Consider the following 20,309-nt stretch of genomic DNA (forward strand, 5'->3'; position numbering starts at 1 on the left):
CAGCACACGCCTGGCTGGCCAGTCCCCTGCATGCACATCCGTCCTGTTGACCTGCAAATGCTGAACCGTTCGTCGTCGTTGCGCCGTAGTGGAAGAAGTGAAAACCATCGTCACCTCTTTTCGTAGGCGATATGCAAATAATCGTACATGATGGCTGTTGTTATGGGTGATCGCTCCCTTTCCTCCGCCCCGACTTTCGTAAGTGAGAAAGGCCCGGATCTTTGGGAGACAATTTTTGTTGGTGGGCACCTCTAATGTGCACCCTTTTGACGCGCAAGGTAGCCAACCACATGCATTTTCATCCCCTTGCAGTCCAAGGAAATTTCATATTGTCCAAACGCCACCTTTCCTCGAAAAGAATCGTTATAGCGTCGAGCCATTCGGTTCTGGACGCCTTATTCAGTCTTTCTTCTCCTCTTTCTGAGGTTTCGTCGTTCTCTCGGCGGATTCCTTCTGGGTTTCCTTGTTGGCGGCTGCAGGCGCAGCATCGGCCTTCTTCGATCCAGCACGGTACTTCTGAACCTTCTCCAGAACATAGCCAAAGCTCTTCCAAATACCGCCCGTCAGGAGGCCCTTCAAGCTCTGCGTGGTGCTCGGCCATCCGATCGTATTCTTGATGACCCTACGCACGCGCATCGTGAGCTCGGCAGGGTCGTCCTGCGCGATACGCGTCTCGAAGCCGCCTGCGCCACCACCGGTCCCGAGGTTGTTCTTCTTCCTGACCGAGCTCACGCTGTCGGCGTCACGGTCCGCTTGCATCATGGCATCAAACTCGGCCTGGGGGATCGCGAACTTGTGCTGGTACTGAAGATACAGCTTGGACCGAAAGGACTTGGGCAGCCGTCGTACCATGTTGCCGCGCCGCACGGGGTCCATATCCTGCACTAGCCGGCGGTTGAGGCCTTCCTTGGAGCCGTCGAAGGAGATATTGGGAAGGTTGTCGATCAGCGGGTTGTAGAGCCGCTGGAAATTGGCGATATTATTACCGACAATGTTGGAGACCTTCTGGGGGTTCTCGGTGGGCAGCGTCATCCTTGGATCGCCGAGGTAGGAGATGCCTGCGACAGTGTTGTACAGCTCGAGCTCGGTGAACTTCTCGGGCAGGAGCAGCAAGGCGGTGCGCAGGGCGGAGAGCAGGTTCATCTGGTTGGCAAGGCGCACTCGAGCGTCATCGCGCAGGATCTTGACAGGCTTGTGCAGGCGGCCGGCGAGGTACAGGGTGTCCCAGTCGGTCAGATCACGGCATAGCGAGTCGATGTTGACGACGCCGTACTTGATCAGGATGCCATTGACCACAACGTGTGTGTTGAAGTACACGCCTGCCCCCATGTGGTCCTGGACGTACGACACGGCGGCCGAGCCCAAGCTGCCCAGCCCGCTATAGTGGTCTCGATGCTGGTTCAGGTTAAGGGAGTGCCAATGCTGCGTGTAGGTGACACCGAAGATGAAGTCGATCATCTTGGGCGTGCCATCCTGGGCCCTCTGGACCGCAGGAGGCGCCTTGGGGTGGACGCGCGCAACCTCCTCGGCGGTCGGGAGACGGCCAGACGGTTTGGATTGAGGAAACACACCGGAGCCATATGCGAACGCATAGCGGATCGGCGCGCGGAATTGCCAGGGGATCGTTCTAAGAACCTCCCGGAATTCATCGTTGATCTTGATGTGCTGGTTCACACCGAAGTTGTTGTACGGCAGCTCAGAAAAGTTTTTGATGTTGAAGTTTGGATTGGCCTCCCAGTCGCCGCCGATGTCGTCGAAGGAAGAGTTTGCAGAGGAGGAGGAGGCTTCGGATTTCGCGACTTTGGAGGACGAGGGAGGCGCATCCTTGATGAGCTTGCGCTCCTTGGGCTCACCAGGGACCTTCGGCGTCTTGACGGGGTTGGAATTTTCCTTTGCAGCTAGCGCAGACTCCTCCTTCGTGGGGCCTTTTGGGCCTTGCTGCTCCTGCTTCACATCATTTGCGACACCAGAGACATGGGTCGTCTGGGAGAAAGACGAAGTCTTCTCGTCCGCTCCTCCCGTCTGGGTTTTGCCATCTTTGGCAATGCTTGGATCTTTCTCGGAAGTCTTGACAGACGACTTGTCCTGGCTCTTGGGCGTCTGGCCGCCATCATCCCGCATGTAGCTGGTCGCATTGAGAAATCGGTGGGCGGCAGGAATGGCTTGGAGTCGGTGGTACGAATGCTCATGAAGTCGTGGCGAGAGCACCGGTCGCACCGCGGGGCTGCGCGCCTATCCAGGAAGGGCTACGGTCAGCAACACGCCCCATCACTACCAGCGTGAACACACCGACAGGCACTTACCAGAAGACGCAGCGTCGCCATTTCTGCCGCCGTTCGGTATCGCGTTCAGAGTCTGTTGAAAGAGTGGTGATGATGATCGATCGGTCCGGGCAAAGAGTGTGGTGATGTTGATGATGATGATGAAAAGGAAGAAGAGGATTTGACTGGCAGTCTGAGCTGCAGGATATCAGGCTTTTGGTTCTTCCATGGGCTGAAGGGAGAGGAAGCAAGTTCGCAAAGGGAAAGTTGAGGTCAGGAAGCTGTCGTCTGCTTCCAAAGCAACCAAGTGAGAGCTTTTTGGAAGGGCCCCCGGGTTATGATGCGGATGCCCTGGAGCTAGTAGACGATCCCCGTCCTCGTCATATTCATGGGTCTGGCGTGGGTCCCCTGGCTGAACCCCGGGGCTGATGACAACAGGGGAGCACATCCTGGGGCTGGAACAAGGCGGGAAGAGGAGAAGAGATCTGCGCAGGGGGATTTGTCTTCTGGGAGTCCAGGGCCAATGAGATGAGAACCACAAGCAGCAGTCTTGTAACTCCTGCCAGATGACAATTAATACAATGTGAGCATTGAAGAAGTGGCAGGAGGAAACAATAGAGGACATCTGTATGAATATTGTATTGGATAAGAGCACATAGCTTGTGTTCCACACTATCTTCCAAATTTCCTTTTTGCAATACTGATGAGAGCTGATCTACCTGGGTAACAAACAAATCGTGCAGTCTAGTTCGTGGTACAGTGATTGATCAGATGATGCAGATAATTTGAGCGACAAGACTAGCACAACCACGAATACACTTTTGATTCCAAGCAAGCTTGATCTAATTCGTTGAGACAGTCAATTGTTCTAACGTAACAGTTGTGCCTTTTTGACAATGAATGTCACGACCTGAAGACTCCCAAAAATGAGAGATGGGCCGCTCCTTTGTGCTCAGGAAACTTATTAACCTCTTTGTCTTTCAAGATTGAGATCCGGAATGGTCATCTGGATGCCTGGTCATCAGCCTTCCATGCGAATGCTGGTGAGATTCAAGCAATGTCAATCGCAAAACCAGGCAAGGACCTGCTGCGACAGATTGCAGAGCACAGGATCTTGCGAATGCAGGCCCAGAGCCCCAAACCTAGCCCTAGCCACGACTCCAGGAACGGCAATGGCAGCCACAGTGGTAGCTCCCGGTCCAGGTACTATGACCCCACAACCATAGCTCATCCTTCCCCCCTGAGACCCCTGCCAGAGGCAATGCCAACCACAGCAGGAGCAGGGGCAGGCAAGTTTCCAACGCAACCGCGACCGCGACCCGCAGGAACCCAAACATCGTCAATACGGCGCGTCGCCCGCAGCAACACTCATGCCACAAGCACTACCCCCAAATCACCCACGATGATGCCTCAGACGCCCCAGGGCCCAGGTGGCGACAGGCCGCCGTCGGCAGCCGGCTCGCGTCGAGGGTCTGTGTCGAGCACGACCAATCGCTTTCGGGCTAGCATGTCTGGCCTGCCGCGACCTGCGTCCTCACTGCGAGAGTCGAGGGTGAGTAGAAAGAGAGAAAGAGTCGTGTTGGTTTCTGGATCTCACTGACGGGTCCCTTGCCACCAGATGAACGCCATACGGTTGAGCAGCGCCCAGCCATCGTCATACAGTCTCGGCGAAGCAGCATCTACCCGCTCGCAATCCCCTTCTGGCACCTCGCCCCAACTCCCACGCGCAATGACCCGCGAGTCATCTAAAGAGAATGTCGCGCCCCCCGACGCACAAGGATATGAGACACAGAGGCGCGCCATCGAGGCTCTCAAGGCGGAGATCAGCACCCTGCGTTACGACAATGAGAATGCAAAGAGCAACGCCGAGATCCAACGCATTCAGCAAGAGAACGAGCTACGGAGGGCAAAGGAGCTGGCCGACGAGGAGTTCAAGAAGAAACAGGCTGCCGAGAGCGAGCACAGTGCCGCAGTGAGGCAGCTCGGGCGGCTGCAGCAGGAGCTCGATGAGCTGCGCAGGCAGCAGGATGGCGAGAAGGCCGAGATCGAGAGGCGTGCGAGGGCGGCTGAGGAGCAGGCCCGGCTGTTCCAGGAGCAGCTCGAGGACCTGGCAGCCGCCAAGGATGAGGCCGCCCGGCTCGAGGAGAGAAAGTTTGCTGATCTAAATGCCCAGCTTCAAAAAGATGCGAATAAAATTCGGGAGCTGGAAGACAGCGTCTTTACAAGAGACAATGATCTAGAGGAGGCACGGAAACACCTGAATGACAAAGATGGGAAAATCAGCGAGATGGAGGCTGAGGTGCTGAGGCTGAAGGCGCAGACTGGTGACGCAGAGACCATGGCCATAATACGGCGGGAGCTGTCAGAGCAGGTTGCGCATATTCGAACTCTCGAGGCCACGAATCGGGAGCAGCTGACAGAGTTGAGACACCTGCGCCAGTCGCACAAGGCGGTGGCCATCGTCGAGGAGGAAAAAGCGTCGCTTCAGCGTAAGCTGGAAGACGCCGAGACCACCAAGGCTGAGCTAGCCTCGGAGCGATGGCAGCGAGAGCGTCTCGAGGCCGAGCGTCATGCTTGGTCTGCGTATCTCGAGCGTGAGGGCCAGGCAGAATTCGACTCGCCCGAGGGCGTGGCTCGCGCCCTCGTACAAGAACGCATCAACTCGGCCTCGCTTTTAGAGAAAGTCGGTTCAGTCCAGGTCCAGCTTGCTGAGCGCGACGCCACGATGGAGAGCTTTGAGACAGAGAAGGCTGGTCTTTTGTCGCAAATCGAGAAGCTCAAAGCAAATGGAGGGGGTGGATCTGCCGACAAGGCCCGACAGAGGCTAGAGCGACAGCGCGCTCTAGCGGAGAAGGAGTCGAGGCTGCTGCGCGAGCAGCTCAAGATGTACGAATCCGAGGATGCCACATTCCAGCCTGATAAGTTTGACGAAGAGAAGGGTCAGCGTATACAGAAACTTGAAGAGCTGGTCGACGAATACAAGGCCGAGGTCAAGACCCTGGAGAGTCAGATGGCCTACCTTGAGTCATCGTTCAACGGTCCGGCGGCTGTCGCAGGTACCAAGCGTCCTGCACCGACGGACGAAGAGTCGCCTCAACATGCGCAGATTGGTCAGTTAGCTCGCAAGAACCGTATCCTACAGGATGACCTGGACTCTCTCAGGACCAAGTTCAAGGTAATCGAGAAGGAGCTGTCGGTGGCTCGGGACCAACTGGCGGCTGCCAGGCGTTCTTCCAGCGTGCGCGTCCTCGAACTGCGCGACAACCCAACTGCGAGACACGAAGCGGTCAAGCAGGCTACCATCGATGAGCTCCGGACCGAGAACGAGCAGCTGCGAACGCTGGTACATGACGGGGAAAGTGGCATCACCTCTTTCCAGGTAGTGCCTGTATCCACGCTCGTCGCGCTCCAACGCGATGTGGAAAACGCTAAAAAGGAGACTGCGTCCGCCAAAAAGCAGTGTCAACGTCTGAAGGAAGTATGGAAGGACAAGTCTGACGAGTTCAAGGAGGCCGTCTTTGCCCTCCTGGGCTGGCACGTCACCTTCATCCCCACCAACAAGATGCGGGTGGAATCGGTCTATTACGCCTCCGAGACTGACGAGCATGAGCGTTCCATTACATTTGATGGCGATCGAGGATCCATGAAATTTGGCGGCGGCCCCAGGAGCGAGTTTGCCATGAAGCTGTCGGATCTGACTAAGTATTGGGTCCGCGAGAAGAACTGCATTCCTGGCTTCTTGGCCGCGCTCACTCTCGAGTTTTATGAGCAAGCTGTGCAAGAGGGACGAGCATTGCAATAACTTGGACGCTGAACAAGTCGGGATCCACGATCCTCTGCATTGAGATGGGCACCCCGTTGTCACCTCTACATACGAGATAGCTGCATCGCACGTGGGCCCCTCTCTTGCTTGCCCTGTGTACACGACAATGCAACAAGAGCAAGCAAGTCATCTGATCATGAGACCACCAACGCTGTACCGTGAAGTCTTGAGAGTTCACTGAGATCTGATCTGCCACAAGAAATCTATCTACTGGGCCATGGCCGGGTCTTCGTCCGTCATATTTCAACAGCAGAAAAAGATGAGCCATACCACCCTGGCCCTCCAACCACACTATAATTTTCCGGATGCAGACCCGAAAACTCTACCCAACCCGTACCACTGGCACACTCCCACGAAGCTGCCTCCGCCGGATCACCGCTGCCTTTGTACCTATTGACAGACGGCCACGGACACAAGTCGAGAAATCTGACGTACTCGGCCGAGTTCACCACGGCCGAGCTCGACGCATTCACAGGGTACGTACTCGCCGCGTGCAGGACATCTGGGGCCGTACCGTTCTCAACCCATGCACGGAGCTGGCCGATCGCATCCGTTGGGATGACGCCCGTACCCGAGCCGCAGTGGCCCACGCCGGGGGAATAGAACTGCCGATAGAAATTGGCAGCGGACGGATCGATGGCGAGTATCTTCTGGTAGTAAAACATAGTGCCCTGAGGATTAATCGTGCCGTCAGCCAGCCCCTGCCAGGTGATGATCTTGCCGCCATGGCGCTTGAAGGGGGCGAGGTCAGGGGAGGCGCTGCCCATGATCGAGTCATACTGGAGGTGTCCCTGAAGAAAGATGTCTTGACGGATGCAGGAGGTTAGCGATGGTCAATCGTCCAGCGACAATTGGGGCTCGGCCATGAACAAAAGAGAAAGGGGGCAAGGGGTGCTCAAACATCGTACCCGCGAACTCAGCGTACGAGACATTGGCCGTGTCAAAACCCAGGTCTTTAGCTATGAAGCCACGAATCCAGGAATCGGCTACAGTAAATGACTGCGCTGTTTCATTGCCCTCGATGTTTGGCGCCGTGTTGGAGAAATTGGCTCCCTTGACGAGCCCATACCAAAGCACCTCGCCCTCGGGTGTCCTTGGCCCGTCCAAGATCTTGTCCACCACGTCCGCAGCCCTCTGGCTGAACATTCCACTCGAACTGCCGTTGACGGACGCGCAGGTATAGCGTTGCCCCACGAGCCCCTGCGCGGTGAATGTGCACAATGACGGTGCAGACACAATACCATCGACCAGCCCATCAAGCGCATCGCACGCCTCGACCACCTGCGCCGCCACAAACGCGAGCTCGCACGGCTGTGGCACGTATCCTTCGTTGTTCTGCACGGTGTACGGCCACTGCTGTGCCATGGTGAAATCGTTCCATTGGATTGCCGGCGCGTCGGCCAGCACGCCGTCCCAGTCAGCAGGGTAGTACTGCGCCGCGGCCAGACCCTGCCGCCCGCCTGTGCTACAGCCGTTCCAGTAGGCGCGGTCAGGTCCCCTCTCGCTGCTGCTGCTGCTGCTACCGTTGCCGCCGCCATAGAAGCTTGTGCTGAGCGCCCTGCCCAGCCCGGCCAGGTCGTGCACCGAGCGCCGCGCAAAGTTGAGCAGGAGGACTTGGTCAGCGTTGCCGGGCGAGACAAGAGCCCACCCTGAGGCGTCCTGGCTGGAATTTGGATCAGACGTTGGCAAGCCTGCGTCCGTCGCACCGATGCTGTACCCTATGGCCGTCTGGCTTGCACCAGCCGTCAACGTCCCCGCCGCGTAGCCGCCACCACCGATGCCCTGGAACACGCGGTTCCACGGCGTGGAGATAGGAAGAGCGAAGAAATTGTTCACGAGGTCCCCCGCCCCAGGGTGCGTGAGGCTGATGGTAACGTAGCAGATGTCGTTGCCGGGGATGTCCTGCCAATCGTCAATGGGGTACGCCGTGATGCTGAGGATCTGGGCGCCAAAGACGGTTGGCGAGGGGATGGTATTGTTGGCACAGTCCAGGATGGCGAAGACTGTGTCTGGGAGGAGGAGGAAAAAGAAGAAGAGGAAAAGGAGGAGGTGGAAAGACGTAATGGAAGTATTGAATCGCATGTTCATGCCCTGGACCAAAATCATCCACAATGGAATTTTCTTTCTCTGTGTATTGACTCCTCACAAACGGCTTCTCTAGGTGATCATCTAAGGGTAGCCTCGAAGGGGCAATTATCTTCTTCTGCCGAACTACTTACTCCACCCCATACTTGTACTCTTTCGCAGTCCTATTCTCGATCGCTTCTTGTCCCACATCCGCCCCCGCCCTTCAAATATCCCCCTCCTCTCGGCCGGTCGTGTCGTCATGCATGCCTTGCCGTCGTTAATTCTTCGGGAGAGGCGTGAAATTACCTCCTACCCCGCCCGTAGAATCTCACTCACGTCGTGTATTTCCACTCACTGCATGCAAGGCCGGGAGTTGGGGGGACGGGGTCTGTTGGGCTTTGTGGAGGAGGGGAGATCGGCAAATGGGGAAGCATGGAAAACGGTTGGAGTAGCAGTTCTTGTTGCATGAAGCCTGGGAGGTTTTTTTTCACCTTCGGTTTTGTCCTGTCTGATTGAGCAGTAAGTTAATGGATTTAATAGAACAGGAATTAATTCTTGGTATATGCAATCAATTTTTTTCTCTCATCTGGTGGTTTTGATATTATCTCTTTCTTGACCCCTTCCCCACCCCGTATTCCCCTTTCTTGACCCCTTCCCCGCCGCGTGACGCATTCTCGTCCCAACCCTTTTAAATTACTCTCACAATGTACAAATAGAAAATGGTATATGATGGTAGGAGTGGTTGAGTCAAACACAGAGATGTCTCGTGCCCTTCAGGGACATGTCCAATGCATGAATGCAAAAAAAAAAAAAAAAAAGGAAAAGAGAAGAAGGGGGTAATAAACCAACACGACCTGCCAGATTGGTCCCAGAGAAACCTCACATGCCCCATCAATATACAACATCCTGGCCTTCCCCGGATATAGAGCCGGCTTGTAGAAGTCGATCCAATGGGTGAGACCTTTTCTCTTTTATCAAATCATCTTATCCGACTGCCCAGCCAGTACAGCATTACTTCGCTTCGTACTTGCCGCTCACAATCTTCCTCACCAGCGGCACATCATGCCAGCTGGCCCCCTTTGGAGAAGCTACGGCGCTCTCGTCCGCAAACGGGTCATCTTCGGTGTCCTCTCCACTGTCATCTGTGGCCTTCTCCTTGCCCTTGCTCTCACCCCGTCTGCTGATGGAGATGCCTCCGTGGGTGCCTTCGTCACCAGGCGCGCTCGAGCTGATGTATTCCCACCTAGCCTCGATAGTTCCGGGTCTTGGCTGGGCATTTTCGGCACCAATCACCCTGCATACAATCTTTTGCCAGCCGTCGTCACCAGAGCTAAGAGACACATCGCCTATGCGCCAGTAGACAAGGTGTTTCTCCTTCAGGTGCGTTCCTGCAGGTTTCGTCTGCACACCGCTCGCCCTTGCGCCCTCATATGTCGCAACGAACGTCAGTCCCTTGAGGACCACCGCCTTCGAGCTGTGCAGGAACTCAGGGTTGAGCTTGTATTGCAGCAGGAGCCCGAGCTTATCCTGACCTGGCTTCCACGCTGACTGGATGAGTAGCGGGCAGTGAGTTGCAAAGTCAGATGTAGGTTCCTCCGCATGCACACGGTAGGTAAAGCCCGGGGTCGCAGTCCTGGAGGGGATATGTGCGAGATCGAGAAGGAACTCATCCGGTGAGGGGGTGCTGGAGACAAAGATTCGGTTGGGTCCTATGGCTTCCAAACTAGGGAAATCATTGATGCGTATGGTCTCGCGCGCTAGACGTCTTGTCAGCATCGAATACAGGCAGGCAGCGGCTGTAGACTCTGTTAGGACCGACGACGTTAACTTACCTTCAGAGATGGTCCCGTCCCCGTTGTACGCAAATGCTATCTCTCCATTAATCTTCACAGACTTGAGCACGCCCTCCTCAAAGGTTGCCGAAACCGTCTCGACGATACTCGAGTTCAGACCAGGCGCAGTGAGATCCGGGTGCTTGCCGTGCAGAAAACTCCCAAGGCTGCCTGCACTCCTGATCGACTGCGTGTCGCTGGTGGCGGTCCCACTAGCCTCGCTTGCCAACGTGTGAATGGCAGAGGGTTTCGAGCTCATGCTGCTGCTTGCACCGTGCAGCGCTGGGGACGGGGGCAAATTTTGTGTTGGTTCAGCGACGACCGACAGAGACCCTGAAGCATCCACTGAGGGCAACTGGGTATTTGTCGGCATGTAGATCGTATTTCGCACATCCCTGCGACCACGAACGGTACCTGTGCGTCGAGAGGGCATTACGCCAAGAGAGCTCGCAACATTGGCTATGGCGGCCTTGCTTTCATCAGGGTCCTCTTCGGCGATCGGGCTGTTTTGTATGTTCAGCTTGAAGAGCTGGTCATGCTCCTCTCCCATCTCGCCTGCTGCCTCCCTCTGTGCCTGGGATATTGGGTCGTTGGCAGCAGGTGGTATCGTGAACCCATCCTGGTCTTTGGTGGGCACGCCCTCCTTGTTCAGGTGGGACGGCGGTGGGCCTGGAGGAGCGTCGAATATCTCCTCTGCAGTGGCGCCGTTAAGAATTTCCGTAGCGGGCGTTGCTGGTGTCCCGGTGGAAATAGTAGCGTTTGCGCCGTGGGTCCCGTTCGTTGTGGCCGCTGCTGGTTCCGGCTCCAGAGGCTTGGGCAGCCCTGGTGTATCAGGAGCCTCCGCCAGTGAGTCCAGCCTGTTTGCGCTCGAGCCGGCCAAATTGCTAGAAGACGCATTTGGCGACAATCGACCATGACTGCTCGACGCACGGTTGAAGGGGCCGTTGTTCTTGCCCGGAGAGAGCTGACCGAACCCGCCGTGTACGCTCTGGCGCCGGCGGCCAAAGACTGTTCCGATTCGACTGCGCAACTTAGATTCTAATTGGGTGGTCAGTACCGTTGCGTGGCATGGCTTGTTTGCCCTCTAGGTGTTCTGAATACATACCAGTCTTCTCTTCGCCCGGCATAGAATGGACACTCCGATTATCCTCATGCTGAGAGAAAGGTATTGGGGGCGGTGCGAGGCCCGAGTCTGCAGTTGAGGGAGGCTGGGCGTGAGTGGACGTTGACTGCCTCGTCATAGTGGATGGTCTCTCCGTCAACGCGGGCCTCTTCTCGACCTTCGGCTTCCCTGCCGTAACTCTGGACACAAAATTCTCGACCTCCCGCGCGGTATCGGCCTCCACAATCGTCGCCAAAGCGTCGTTCGCAGCGGCTCGCAACCTGTCCGACTGATCGACTTCATGTGTTTCGAGTTGCGTGAGCACATCTCGGAGGTGGTTACAACGCTGCTCGTCAAGAGCTTGCAGTGTCTCGAGGATAAAAGGGGCTTGTGACTCCCATTGCGACGAGGCGGATTCCAGTCTTGCGGTGGCGGTGTCCACCTTGAGGGCGCTGGCCTTGCCACCTTTCTTGGACAGCTTGTCGACCTTCTCACGCGCATCGTCTAATTCCTTGGCAATTGTCGATAGGTTCATGGACATTGTCTGCATGTTTTGAACTTCTTTGCGATTTTGAAACTGGCGCAAGGCATGCTCGACATCCTTCTCGATCCGCTGGGCAAACAGGTGATGTGATGCGGCAATTGCGTCGGTAGAGCGGAGGACCTTGTCCCACGAGGGCTGGAAGATACTGCGAGATACAGACAAGAGGCGTCAGTCCCTCCCTCCAGGTGTGGTCACGGGGCTCAATTACGGGCTCTGAGGACTCACCCTAGCTCAGACCCGGAGTTGGGCACCTTGAACATAAGCAGCTTCTTGAGCCCAGCAACATATTGGTCTTCGACACGTCGGCGCTCCTGCAATTCAGTTGTTCAGTGATCATATCCTAGGCCTGCAGTGCGGCGCTCGGTCTGTCTTGTTTGCCAGGGTCTCTCTTGTCATACCTGAAGCCAGTCTGCGATTTCGGTGTTGACTTTGCCAATGCGCCTCAAGCGCTCATTGACAACCTGGTTTGCCTGACCAGGCGACAAATTTGCCTGCACCAGAGAGGAAAACATTAGCAGATAACCTTCAAGGGCCGACTGCGATACCGGCGCGTGCCGTCGTCGAGGGACTTTTGAAACCGGCGCGTCGCACCAGCAATGACCTGATCCCGCCCGTCATGGCCAATTGAGGGAGCTTACCAGCATAGCCGGGTACTCTGATCTCTGAAGGTCATCCATGGCTGCCATCAATGTTGTGTGCTTGTCGCGAAGTTGGCGTTGGCGATTTCAGGGGGGAGAAATTGCCAGAGGACTCAATTCATCGGGGGGGCATTCGTATGGCTGCCTCGGCTCGTTCGGCAAATGGGGGAGGAAATAAAAGGTCGACAGGATGCACAGGCGTTGAGGCCGTTCTTGAAGGGACAAGACTGAGACGCTTGTTTCAGAGGGGCGAGATTCGTGGGAGGAGCAATGTTGCGATGCGTCGTCAAGCTGCGCTGCGGAGTATGGTCAGGTACATTGGAATGGTCAGATGGCCCGCCTCATCTGGACGAGGGCTGGGCCCGCAAGAGGGCAGCAGGCATACATACGGACCAGTGCAAAAAGCGCCAGTGGCCCCCAGAAACGGAAAGGTAGGCCGCAGTAAATCCTGGCGTGTGACGGCGACCTTGTGGCTCTGGAAATATAGAATTCGAGAAAGGAAGGGAAGATACGATGCTGGGTGGAGGTGGTATGGTAAAGTTGAGGCAGTCCTCGAGGAGTAGCAGCAGATTGTTGGAAATGGGTTCATCAAAACCCAAGCCCATAGATGCCATCCGAGATGGATGGGAACCGAATCAGGGTTAAGGTAGCTTAGGTAGGTACTGTGTACCTCAAGGCAAGGGTCATAGGCTGACAGGCACTGTAAAATTGGGGAAATTCAGGGAACAAGGGAACTCAACGTACTGAGCGTGCAAGGACGGGAGCAGAAGCCACCTACAGCAGCCGTTTTTAGTCATACTTTTGTAGCTGCTGTGACTGCCGAGGCCCCCGCTATTTCAGCACCAGCCACTGCAAAAAGGCGCAAGGAACAGTGCTCTACTGCATAGTACTATGTGTTGTAGGGGTCTTGTTACTGTGACAGGGACAGCCTGGGGCTCTGATGTCACCCATGCACCAAGAAATTTGGGGTATGCTGTGGCAGGGGGGTTAGGGTTTGTCCTTTTGTCCCTTCTTCTATTCTTTCCTTCTCTTCTCTTCCAATCTCCTACTTCGCGATTTCGGACAGCTAATAGGTTTAAACTCTCTCCTGACATGCTCTCCCATGCCCTGAATTGTAAATGCTTCACAAGAACCATGTTAGACATGTGAGGGACAAGCCTTTGTTCTGTACATGAGCCAGGGAACGAGGCCCCATTTGCAGCTCCACTGCCCCAGAACGACTGGAGGAGCCGACATTCACCCTCTATGGTTACACCAGCACAAGTTCATGCACCTTACCGCCTGGAAGACGCACAAAGTAGGGGGAAAGCAGAATGATCTAGAGCTCAACACACTGAGCTAGCCTGTCCAGAACTCTGTCATGGATGCGCAACAAGACTGGCGGACCTCACTCAGAGCGTCTGAACGGTACGACAATATTCAGAATATGTGAGTGGTAAATAATTGCTCTTTTGGCCGTCCTAGGAACCCCTCTAACCAAGTGTGGCTCGAGCCAGCCAGCGAGCACTCGCATCCAATCCGGAACTCGCGGTTGGCAAAACTCCCTTTGTCATTGAAGATGAGGTCTACAGGTCTTCCGCTTCACGCGTCAGTCCTAGCACCTTCCCTACTATTATGTTCTGTGCTGACTGGCACACACAGGACGAGTATGATGCTGCTTGCGACATTTCTCAGTCCTTGCAGTCCAGAGTCCTGGAGCCCACAGTGATCTCACCACCTTCACCACCGTTTATGAACAGCCATGGTACCGATGTCCATGTCGATGTCGAAGAGGCGTCAGGCGAGAGGATAGGACCCTATCGAAATTGCCAATACATTGCCAGCGGTGTCACAGCCGAGGTGTACCGCTGCGGAGACCGTGCCTTGAAGGTCGTCACCGAGACACACAATATTGCGCCTCACGATCCCTTCCGCGAGGCCAAGATTCTCGCCCAGCTAAAGAGACCCTGCATACCACTTCTAGAGACCTTCCGCGATCATGAACAACGCTTCACCCTCGTCTTCCCTTACATGCCTCTGACACTGTCCGGGCTGCTTGATAGCGGACCCCTAGAGAGTGCCCAGATCCGCACCATCTTCACGGATCTGTTCGAGGCGCTCAAGAACATCCACAGCCAGGGCATAATCCATCGTGACATCAAGCCGCAGGCCATCCTCCTGGAAGCCCCTCATGGTCCGGCCTACCTATCTGATTTTGGCACGGCATGGCACCCCGAGTTGTCTTTGCATACTGAGTCGGCCCATGATAAGATCCTGGACATCGGGACCGGCCCTTACCGTGCGCCCGAAGTCCTCTTCGGCAACAAGTCTTACGGTACTGCGGTCGACATGTGGGGTGCAGGATGTATGCTGGCCGAGTGTGCGCGCCGTCCACCCCGGACGCTGTTCGAATCCAGAGCTGTCCACGAGGACGGGAATCAGTTAGGCTTGATTTTGAGTATATTCAAAACCATCGGCACTCCTACAAGAGAGACATGGCCCGAGGCACAAAGCTTCAAGACGCCACCATTTGATTTCTACCAAGTCTTTCAAGGCCAACCTTGGAACGTCATTCTAGGAGGTGTGGACGAGGGCTGGGCCGATATCGTCAAGAAGATGGTGAGATACGACTCGACACGGATGACGGCTGCCAAGGTAAGTCGCCTGCTCTTCTGGTCAAATACCTCTCTATAGACTGTTAACTGACCTGCCCAGGCTCTCGAGCACCCATATATGAAACTTGATGAGTCATCCTGACCAGATTTCTTACACCCAACGGCGAAAACGCGGACTCGACAGAGTCTTTGTCGGGCTGGCTATGAGCGGCAAAGAAGTTACGACGAAGAATGTCTCTGTATGCCTTGGTCCTCTTGTGCACACCATCTGGAATCGATACTCATCCATCTTCAAGTTTGTGATCCTGGGTGGGGCGTCTCGCAGGCGACATGGAGGACTTACTCCTGTGAAGTCTGGGATGGCCTCCTCGACTGCCTGACTATCAATGAAACTTTCCTAGCTCAATTCCAGCGTCGAGGGCTTAGAGTTTAGTCACTTTCGTCTCACCGTTCACCATATCCTAGACAACAGGAATAAAGCTTCATGCAATCCCGAGTCCGAGCTCGTCACCCAGAAAACACAATTGTGGGTGGATGAGGAAGCTTCAACAACACGAGCCACAGAAGACAGCATGGTAGCGACGATAAGTCGGCGGAAAGGCTTACAGCCCTCGGCCCAAACAGCTAGGTCGTCGCAAAGAAGACGCCTGGCAAGGGGTTGGGAATCGGCGTATCTGGGACGGAAAGCTTCCCGCGTGCAGATCCTCGGTGTTTTCGTCGTCACAGCACCCCCACACCAGCACTGGTATCAACTATTTTCTCATCGACCCTGCAAATAGAAGCTACGGTAATAAACGGCTCTGGGAACATCCATACGACACAAGGGACGAGCCACGACCTTCAAGAGGCTTGCATCAAGAAGGAGAGAGACCGACAAGACTGACAGATGCAAGTCAAACATCTTCTTCACGATCAGGCAAGTAAAGTCAATGTGGTGAGTTCCGTGCCATCATATCCGTGCCGATATTTCCGCGAGCTGTCTCACTGCTGCATCTCGCATCGTGCCAGATGAATCTTACCGGTCAGCCGATCTGCAGGTGCCGGCTGGCTGGCGGTCATCCAGTCGTGAGCACTTTTGATATGGTCAGAGAGGGCACGCGACCACCTCAAGCACCACAAGAGTTTTGAGGGTGTAAACGACGAGACATGAAACCCTGTCGTTTGCACGATTCCTGAAGGCCTCAACGTTCATGTCCGAAATTTCGTCGTCGGTTGCACTTGACGCTTTTTTTTCCTCTCTTTATTCTCATTCCATTCCACCGCGGTTCGTTTGTGTCTCAATTTCAATCCTTGTCTCCCGTGCTCTACTTAAATGTCTCCATTATACCCCTTGTCTGTCTCAACCTTGGATTGACCACCCTGCCTTTTAAGTGCTTGTTCCCTTCACATATGGTTCTTCTAAAGCCGCATCCCCAAGCTCGAACGTCTTGTTCGTCTGGCGAACTTCGTTTTACTCTTTTAATTGATTATCGGTGACCTTTCCCGCCCGTTGCTCTCTTGTATTTTATTTGCTCATTGCTCTCCTCCCTGAGACACAAGACTGAGTCCCATCAAGGATGGTGTCACTTCTTGATCATCTTGCAGCTAATTTCCGTGCCGAGGGTGATACCGCACTCTCGAGAAGACGCGTTGGCGTACTTTTGGAAGCACGATCCGAGGAGACATGAAGTCTTTGTGCTCGAGGCATGACGAGCTCGGTTCTCGCTACATTTGCAGCGTCCTTTTTTGATCGTCTCGACCTCGCAAGGAAGATCTCGCGCGTTTCGCGTCACGCTAGCAATCAGTAACACCAGAAACGATATCAATATTCGGAAACTCGCCTCCGTTCTATTGGAATCTTCAACATTTCAACCGCGTAGCTCTATTCACGGTCACCATTCAGCGTTCGACGCCTGTCTTTCCATTCAAGGGAGAGTGGTTTGGCAATTAGTCTAAAAAGGATGGACTGGAGGACTTACATGATCATGGTCAACGTTTCTTGCTTTGAACGTTTTTGTTCCCATTCTGATCCAGGCGAATACGCGGGTTACGCCGCGTCATTAACTGGGAAGAAGTAGGAAATTTTCCTCAGTGCACACCATTATCACACTGCTCTGCACTCCTTGATTCTTGTTGGCTTCTTTTTTTTTTATTTTAACGCCTGGCCCTTGGCCGCAATCGCAGCCAGGATGGCCTTGAAGGCTGCTCTGATCCTCGTGTCGTTTTTCACTTCCGCAGGCTTACAGCGGGAGCTGAGCGATGGGGCGACCGACGCGAAGCCCATTCAGGAGCAGCATGATGGTTTCTTACGTATCTTCTCTCCAAGATATCTGATGCGGGACCTCTGGGAGCAGCCCAATGTCTGCTACACGTACACCTCGATGTACCTGACGACTATTGGCGCAGGGCCGTTATCTGAGAGCGGGTAAGCTCCCCTCATCTTAAACCCCCGAGTATTATTGTTACAAGATCCTGATCACAGTGGCAGGTCTCCCGAGGGAACACAAACCACGACTGCCCCGTTAAGCGCAGAAGAGCCCACTCGACAGCCACTTAGCGCCAGTGGGCGGTACCTGAATGCCTCATCCCCGGCATCGCAAACGCTGTCGATACCGGTGACAATGGAACCTTCGGCTGGAGCAGCGCCTGCTCCATCCGTGTCTCAACCAGGCATTGTTCCCCCGAGCAGCTCAGCAGAGGGTGTCGCTCCCAGCGCTGGACCAATGCTCATCAGCATCGTAGCGCCAGTTGCTCCCGGGAAGCCCTTCGACATCGCCCTCGCCGACTACCTAGAACTCGCAGGCGACAACTCAGATTACATCGTCATAGACGATCGTTCGGCTGACTGGATCACTCTCAATACCGGCACGTCACCAACGATCTTCGGCACGCTACCAGATGATTTCTCTGAGCCTTCCGCCTACGCCAATGTCACTCTTGTGTCTTCGACAACGGGAGAAGAGACCACTGTCAACTTCCTCCTGGAGGTCTACGGTGCCAATGAAACGCTGTACTTCTATCAGAGGGACTACGTAACGGTCGATTTGACACCGCTGTTATGGACGACCGAGGACTCCGTTTTATCTATGGCCACGTCTCCCAGTGTTGACTGGCTTGTACTTGACACGAATAACCGAATGTACTACGGCACGGCTCCTGTAGATAGCCCAGTCACTTTTAACGTCACGATTTATGCGTCTACGAACCTGCAAGCCAGAGTCGTATCATCGACCAAGAGGGATTTGGTGAAGAGGCAAACATCTGGCATGGAGTACAATGTATTTGTGGGCATGAATATTCGCGGCAACACTACCTCATCCTCGTCATCCTCATCCATCTCAACGATGTCCATGTCTCTACCGAGCTCTGAGTCCTCTCAGACGGAGCAGACACAGCAGAGCAGCCTCGAGACATCACAATCATCTCCACAGAGCTCCACTCCCGTACCGCCTGAGACCAGCTCTCAACCTTCAGCGCAAACCCAGCCATCCTTGGCAACAGCCCAGTCCAGCAACCCCGGCACGAGCGTGCAGACAGGCACAAATTCACAACAGTCGCTGTCTGGGCCAGCCGCGTCCACGCCAATAGGGACGGCCTCGCCAGGTTCAAGTGCCGCCACAGAGCAACAAAGCGCGTCGCAGGCTCAGGCCGCTACGGCCAGTAGCTCAGGAATAACTGCGCCAGCGGCTAGTGCAGCCACCTCGCCTGCAACTTCAGAACCCAGTGCTGCTGCTCAGAGTAGCGCTGCCCAGTCCAGTGCTGCTCCTCAGTCCAGTGCTGCTCCTCAGTCCAGTGCTGCTCCTCAGTCCAGTGCTGCTCCTCAGTCCAGTGCTGCTCCTCAGTCCAGTGCTGCTCCTCAGTCCAGTGCTGCTCCTCAGTCCAGTGCTGCTCCTCAGTCCAGTGCTGCTCCTCAGTCCAGTGCTGCTCCTCAGTCCAGTGCTGCTCCTCAGTCCAGTGCTGCTCCTCAGTCCAGTGCAGTAGCTCAGAGCAGTGCTGGTCAGTCCATCGCAGTAGCTCCAAGCAGTCCAGCAGCCCAGAGCAGTGCTGCTCAAAGCAGCGCTCCTCAGTCCAGTGCTCCAGCTCAGTCCAGTGCCCCAGCTCAGTCCAGTGCCCCAGCTCAGTCCAGTGCCCCAGCTCAGTCCAGTGCCCCAGCTCAGTCCAGTGCCCCAGCTCAGTCCAGTGCCCCAGCTCAGTCCAGTGCAGCTCAGTCTAGTGTTGCTGCTCAGTCCAGTGCTCCTCAGTCCAGTGCTCCTCAGTCCAGTGCTGCTCAGTCCAGTGCTGCTCAGTCCAGTGCTATAGCTCAAAGCAGCGCTGCTCAGTCCAGTGCTGCTCAGTCTAGTGTTGCAGCTCAGTCCAGTGCTCCTCAGTCCAGTGCTCCTCAGTCCAGTGCTCCTCAGTCCAGTGCTGCTCAGTCCAGTGCTGCTCAGTCCAGTGCTGCTCAGTCCAGTGCTATAGTTCAAAGCAGCGCTGCTCAGTCCAGTGCTGCTCAGTCTAGTGTTGCAGCTCAGTCCAGTGCTCCTCAGTCCAGTGCTCCTCAGTCCAGTGCTCCTCAGTCCAGTGCTCCTCAGTCCAGTGCTCCTCAGTCCAGTGCTCCTCAGTCCAGTGCTCCTCAGTCCAGTGCTCCTCAGTCCAGTGCTCCTCAGTCCAGTGCTGCTCCCTCCAGTGCTGCTCAGTCCAGTGCTATAGCCCAAAGCAGCGCTGCTCAGTCCAGTGCTATAGCCCAAAGCAGCGCTGCTCAGTCCAGCCCTGCAGCTCAAAGCAGTGCTGCTCAGCCTAGTGCTGCTCAATCCAGTCCAGCTCAGTCTAGTGCTGCAGCTCAGAGCAGTGCAACAAGTGCTCAAGCAGCGAGCTCGCAGGCTGGGACCACAACAGCCTCCGCGCCCGGGCAAGCTTCCAGTTCACAGGCGGGGGCCAGCACGCAGGCACAAGCTTCTTCTGGGCAGGCAGCATCATCAGCATCAGCTAGTCCCCTTGGGACGACAAACCAGGGTATATCTTCAAACTCTGTTGCGACCGCCTCGCAGTCACGCTCAGCGCAAAGTGCTGCTCAGTCAGCCACAGTGCCAGCTGCATCAACCAGTGTGTCGCCAAGCCAGGCTGCATCTCTGAGTGCAGCAACATCGCCACAAGCATCAACACAGAGTGTAGCTCAGTCAGTACAATCACCAGCTGCATCATCCAGTGGTTCGACTGCTCAGGCAGCATCCCCGAATTCAGTTGTATCTGGATCGCCTTCAACTGCACTGGCCTCCTCTGTGCCAACACAAGCAGCCTCGTCTGCTACCTCTGCAGCAACATTATCAAGCTCAGCTGCCGCATCAACAGCATCGCAGGGAAGCACAATCACTGCTTCCAGCCAGCAACAGCAATCCCCCACAGGAGGCACATCCAGTGCGAATCAGGCCTTCTCCAGCAGTACGAACCCAGCTGCCAGTGCTGTCAGCTCTAGTGGGACAGCTTCCAGTCAGG

General features: G+C 55.4%; 6 protein-coding genes across 6 annotated transcripts; 2 read left to right on the forward strand and 4 right to left on the reverse strand.

Annotated features, from left to right (window-relative positions):
* Nucleotides 1-489: 489 nt before the first annotated feature.
* Nucleotides 490-1,791, reverse strand: M406DRAFT_24868 (uncharacterized protein; the record flags this gene model as incomplete). Its single annotated transcript, XM_040916552.1, has 1 exon — nucleotides 490-1,791. A coding segment is annotated over one exon (1,302 nt), but the record flags the coding sequence as incomplete, so codon positions are not given.
* A 2,181-nt stretch (nucleotides 1,792-3,972) lies between these two features.
* Nucleotides 3,973-6,217, forward strand: M406DRAFT_274426 (MAD-domain-containing protein). Its single transcript, XM_040918220.1, has one exon. It carries the CDS (start codon nucleotides 3,991-3,993, stop codon nucleotides 6,061-6,063), a length of 2,073 nt encoding a protein of 690 aa, XP_040777938.1. The 5' UTR covers nucleotides 3,973-3,990; the 3' UTR covers nucleotides 6,064-6,217.
* Nucleotides 6,218-6,320: 103 nt separating this feature from the next.
* On the reverse strand, nucleotides 6,321-8,166 carry M406DRAFT_252250 (tannase and feruloyl esterase; the record flags this gene model as incomplete). Its single annotated transcript, XM_040916825.1, has 3 exons — nucleotides 6,321-6,510; nucleotides 6,550-6,889; nucleotides 6,993-8,166. 3 exons carry the CDS (start codon nucleotides 8,164-8,166, stop codon nucleotides 6,321-6,323), a joined length of 1,704 nt encoding a protein of 567 aa, XP_040777939.1.
* A 996-nt stretch (nucleotides 8,167-9,162) lies between these two features.
* On the reverse strand, nucleotides 9,163-12,785 carry M406DRAFT_106400 (uncharacterized protein; the record flags this gene model as incomplete). Its single annotated transcript, XM_040915193.1, has 7 exons — nucleotides 12,657-12,785; nucleotides 12,268-12,558; nucleotides 12,028-12,120; nucleotides 11,855-11,940; nucleotides 11,089-11,774; nucleotides 9,984-11,021; nucleotides 9,163-9,908 (listed from the first exon to the last, which is right to left on the reverse strand). Exons 2-7 carry the CDS (start codon nucleotides 12,313-12,315, stop codon nucleotides 9,163-9,165), a joined length of 2,697 nt encoding a protein of 898 aa, XP_040777940.1. The 5' UTR covers nucleotides 12,316-12,558; nucleotides 12,657-12,785.
* Nucleotides 12,786-13,627: 842 nt separating this feature from the next.
* M406DRAFT_252736 (kinase-like protein) lies at nucleotides 13,628-14,940 on the forward strand (the record flags this gene model as incomplete). Its single annotated transcript, XM_040916861.1, has 3 exons — nucleotides 13,628-13,695; nucleotides 13,764-13,854; nucleotides 13,909-14,940. 3 exons carry the CDS (start codon nucleotides 13,628-13,630, stop codon nucleotides 14,938-14,940), a joined length of 1,191 nt encoding a protein of 396 aa, XP_040777941.1.
* Nucleotides 14,941-18,605: 3,665 nt separating this feature from the next.
* Nucleotides 18,606-18,764, reverse strand: M406DRAFT_235248 (uncharacterized protein; the record flags this gene model as incomplete). The annotated part of the gene is made up of 1 exon (XM_040916017.1): nucleotides 18,606-18,764. A coding segment is annotated over one exon (159 nt), but the record flags the coding sequence as incomplete, so codon positions are not given.
* Nucleotides 18,765-20,309: the final 1,545 nt, after the last annotated feature.

This window comes from Cryphonectria parasitica, assembly GCF_011745365.1.
Source record: "Cryphonectria parasitica EP155 unplaced genomic scaffold M406scaffold_3, whole genome shotgun sequence".
NCBI lineage: Eukaryota > Fungi > Ascomycota > Sordariomycetes > Diaporthales > Cryphonectriaceae > Cryphonectria > Cryphonectria parasitica.

What these genes read in the sequence shown, in the direction of transcription:
- M406DRAFT_274426 (XM_040918220.1), top strand. Translation starts at nt 3,991, where the DNA reads ATGACCCGCGAGTCATCTAAAGAGAATGTCGCGCCCCCCGACGCACAA.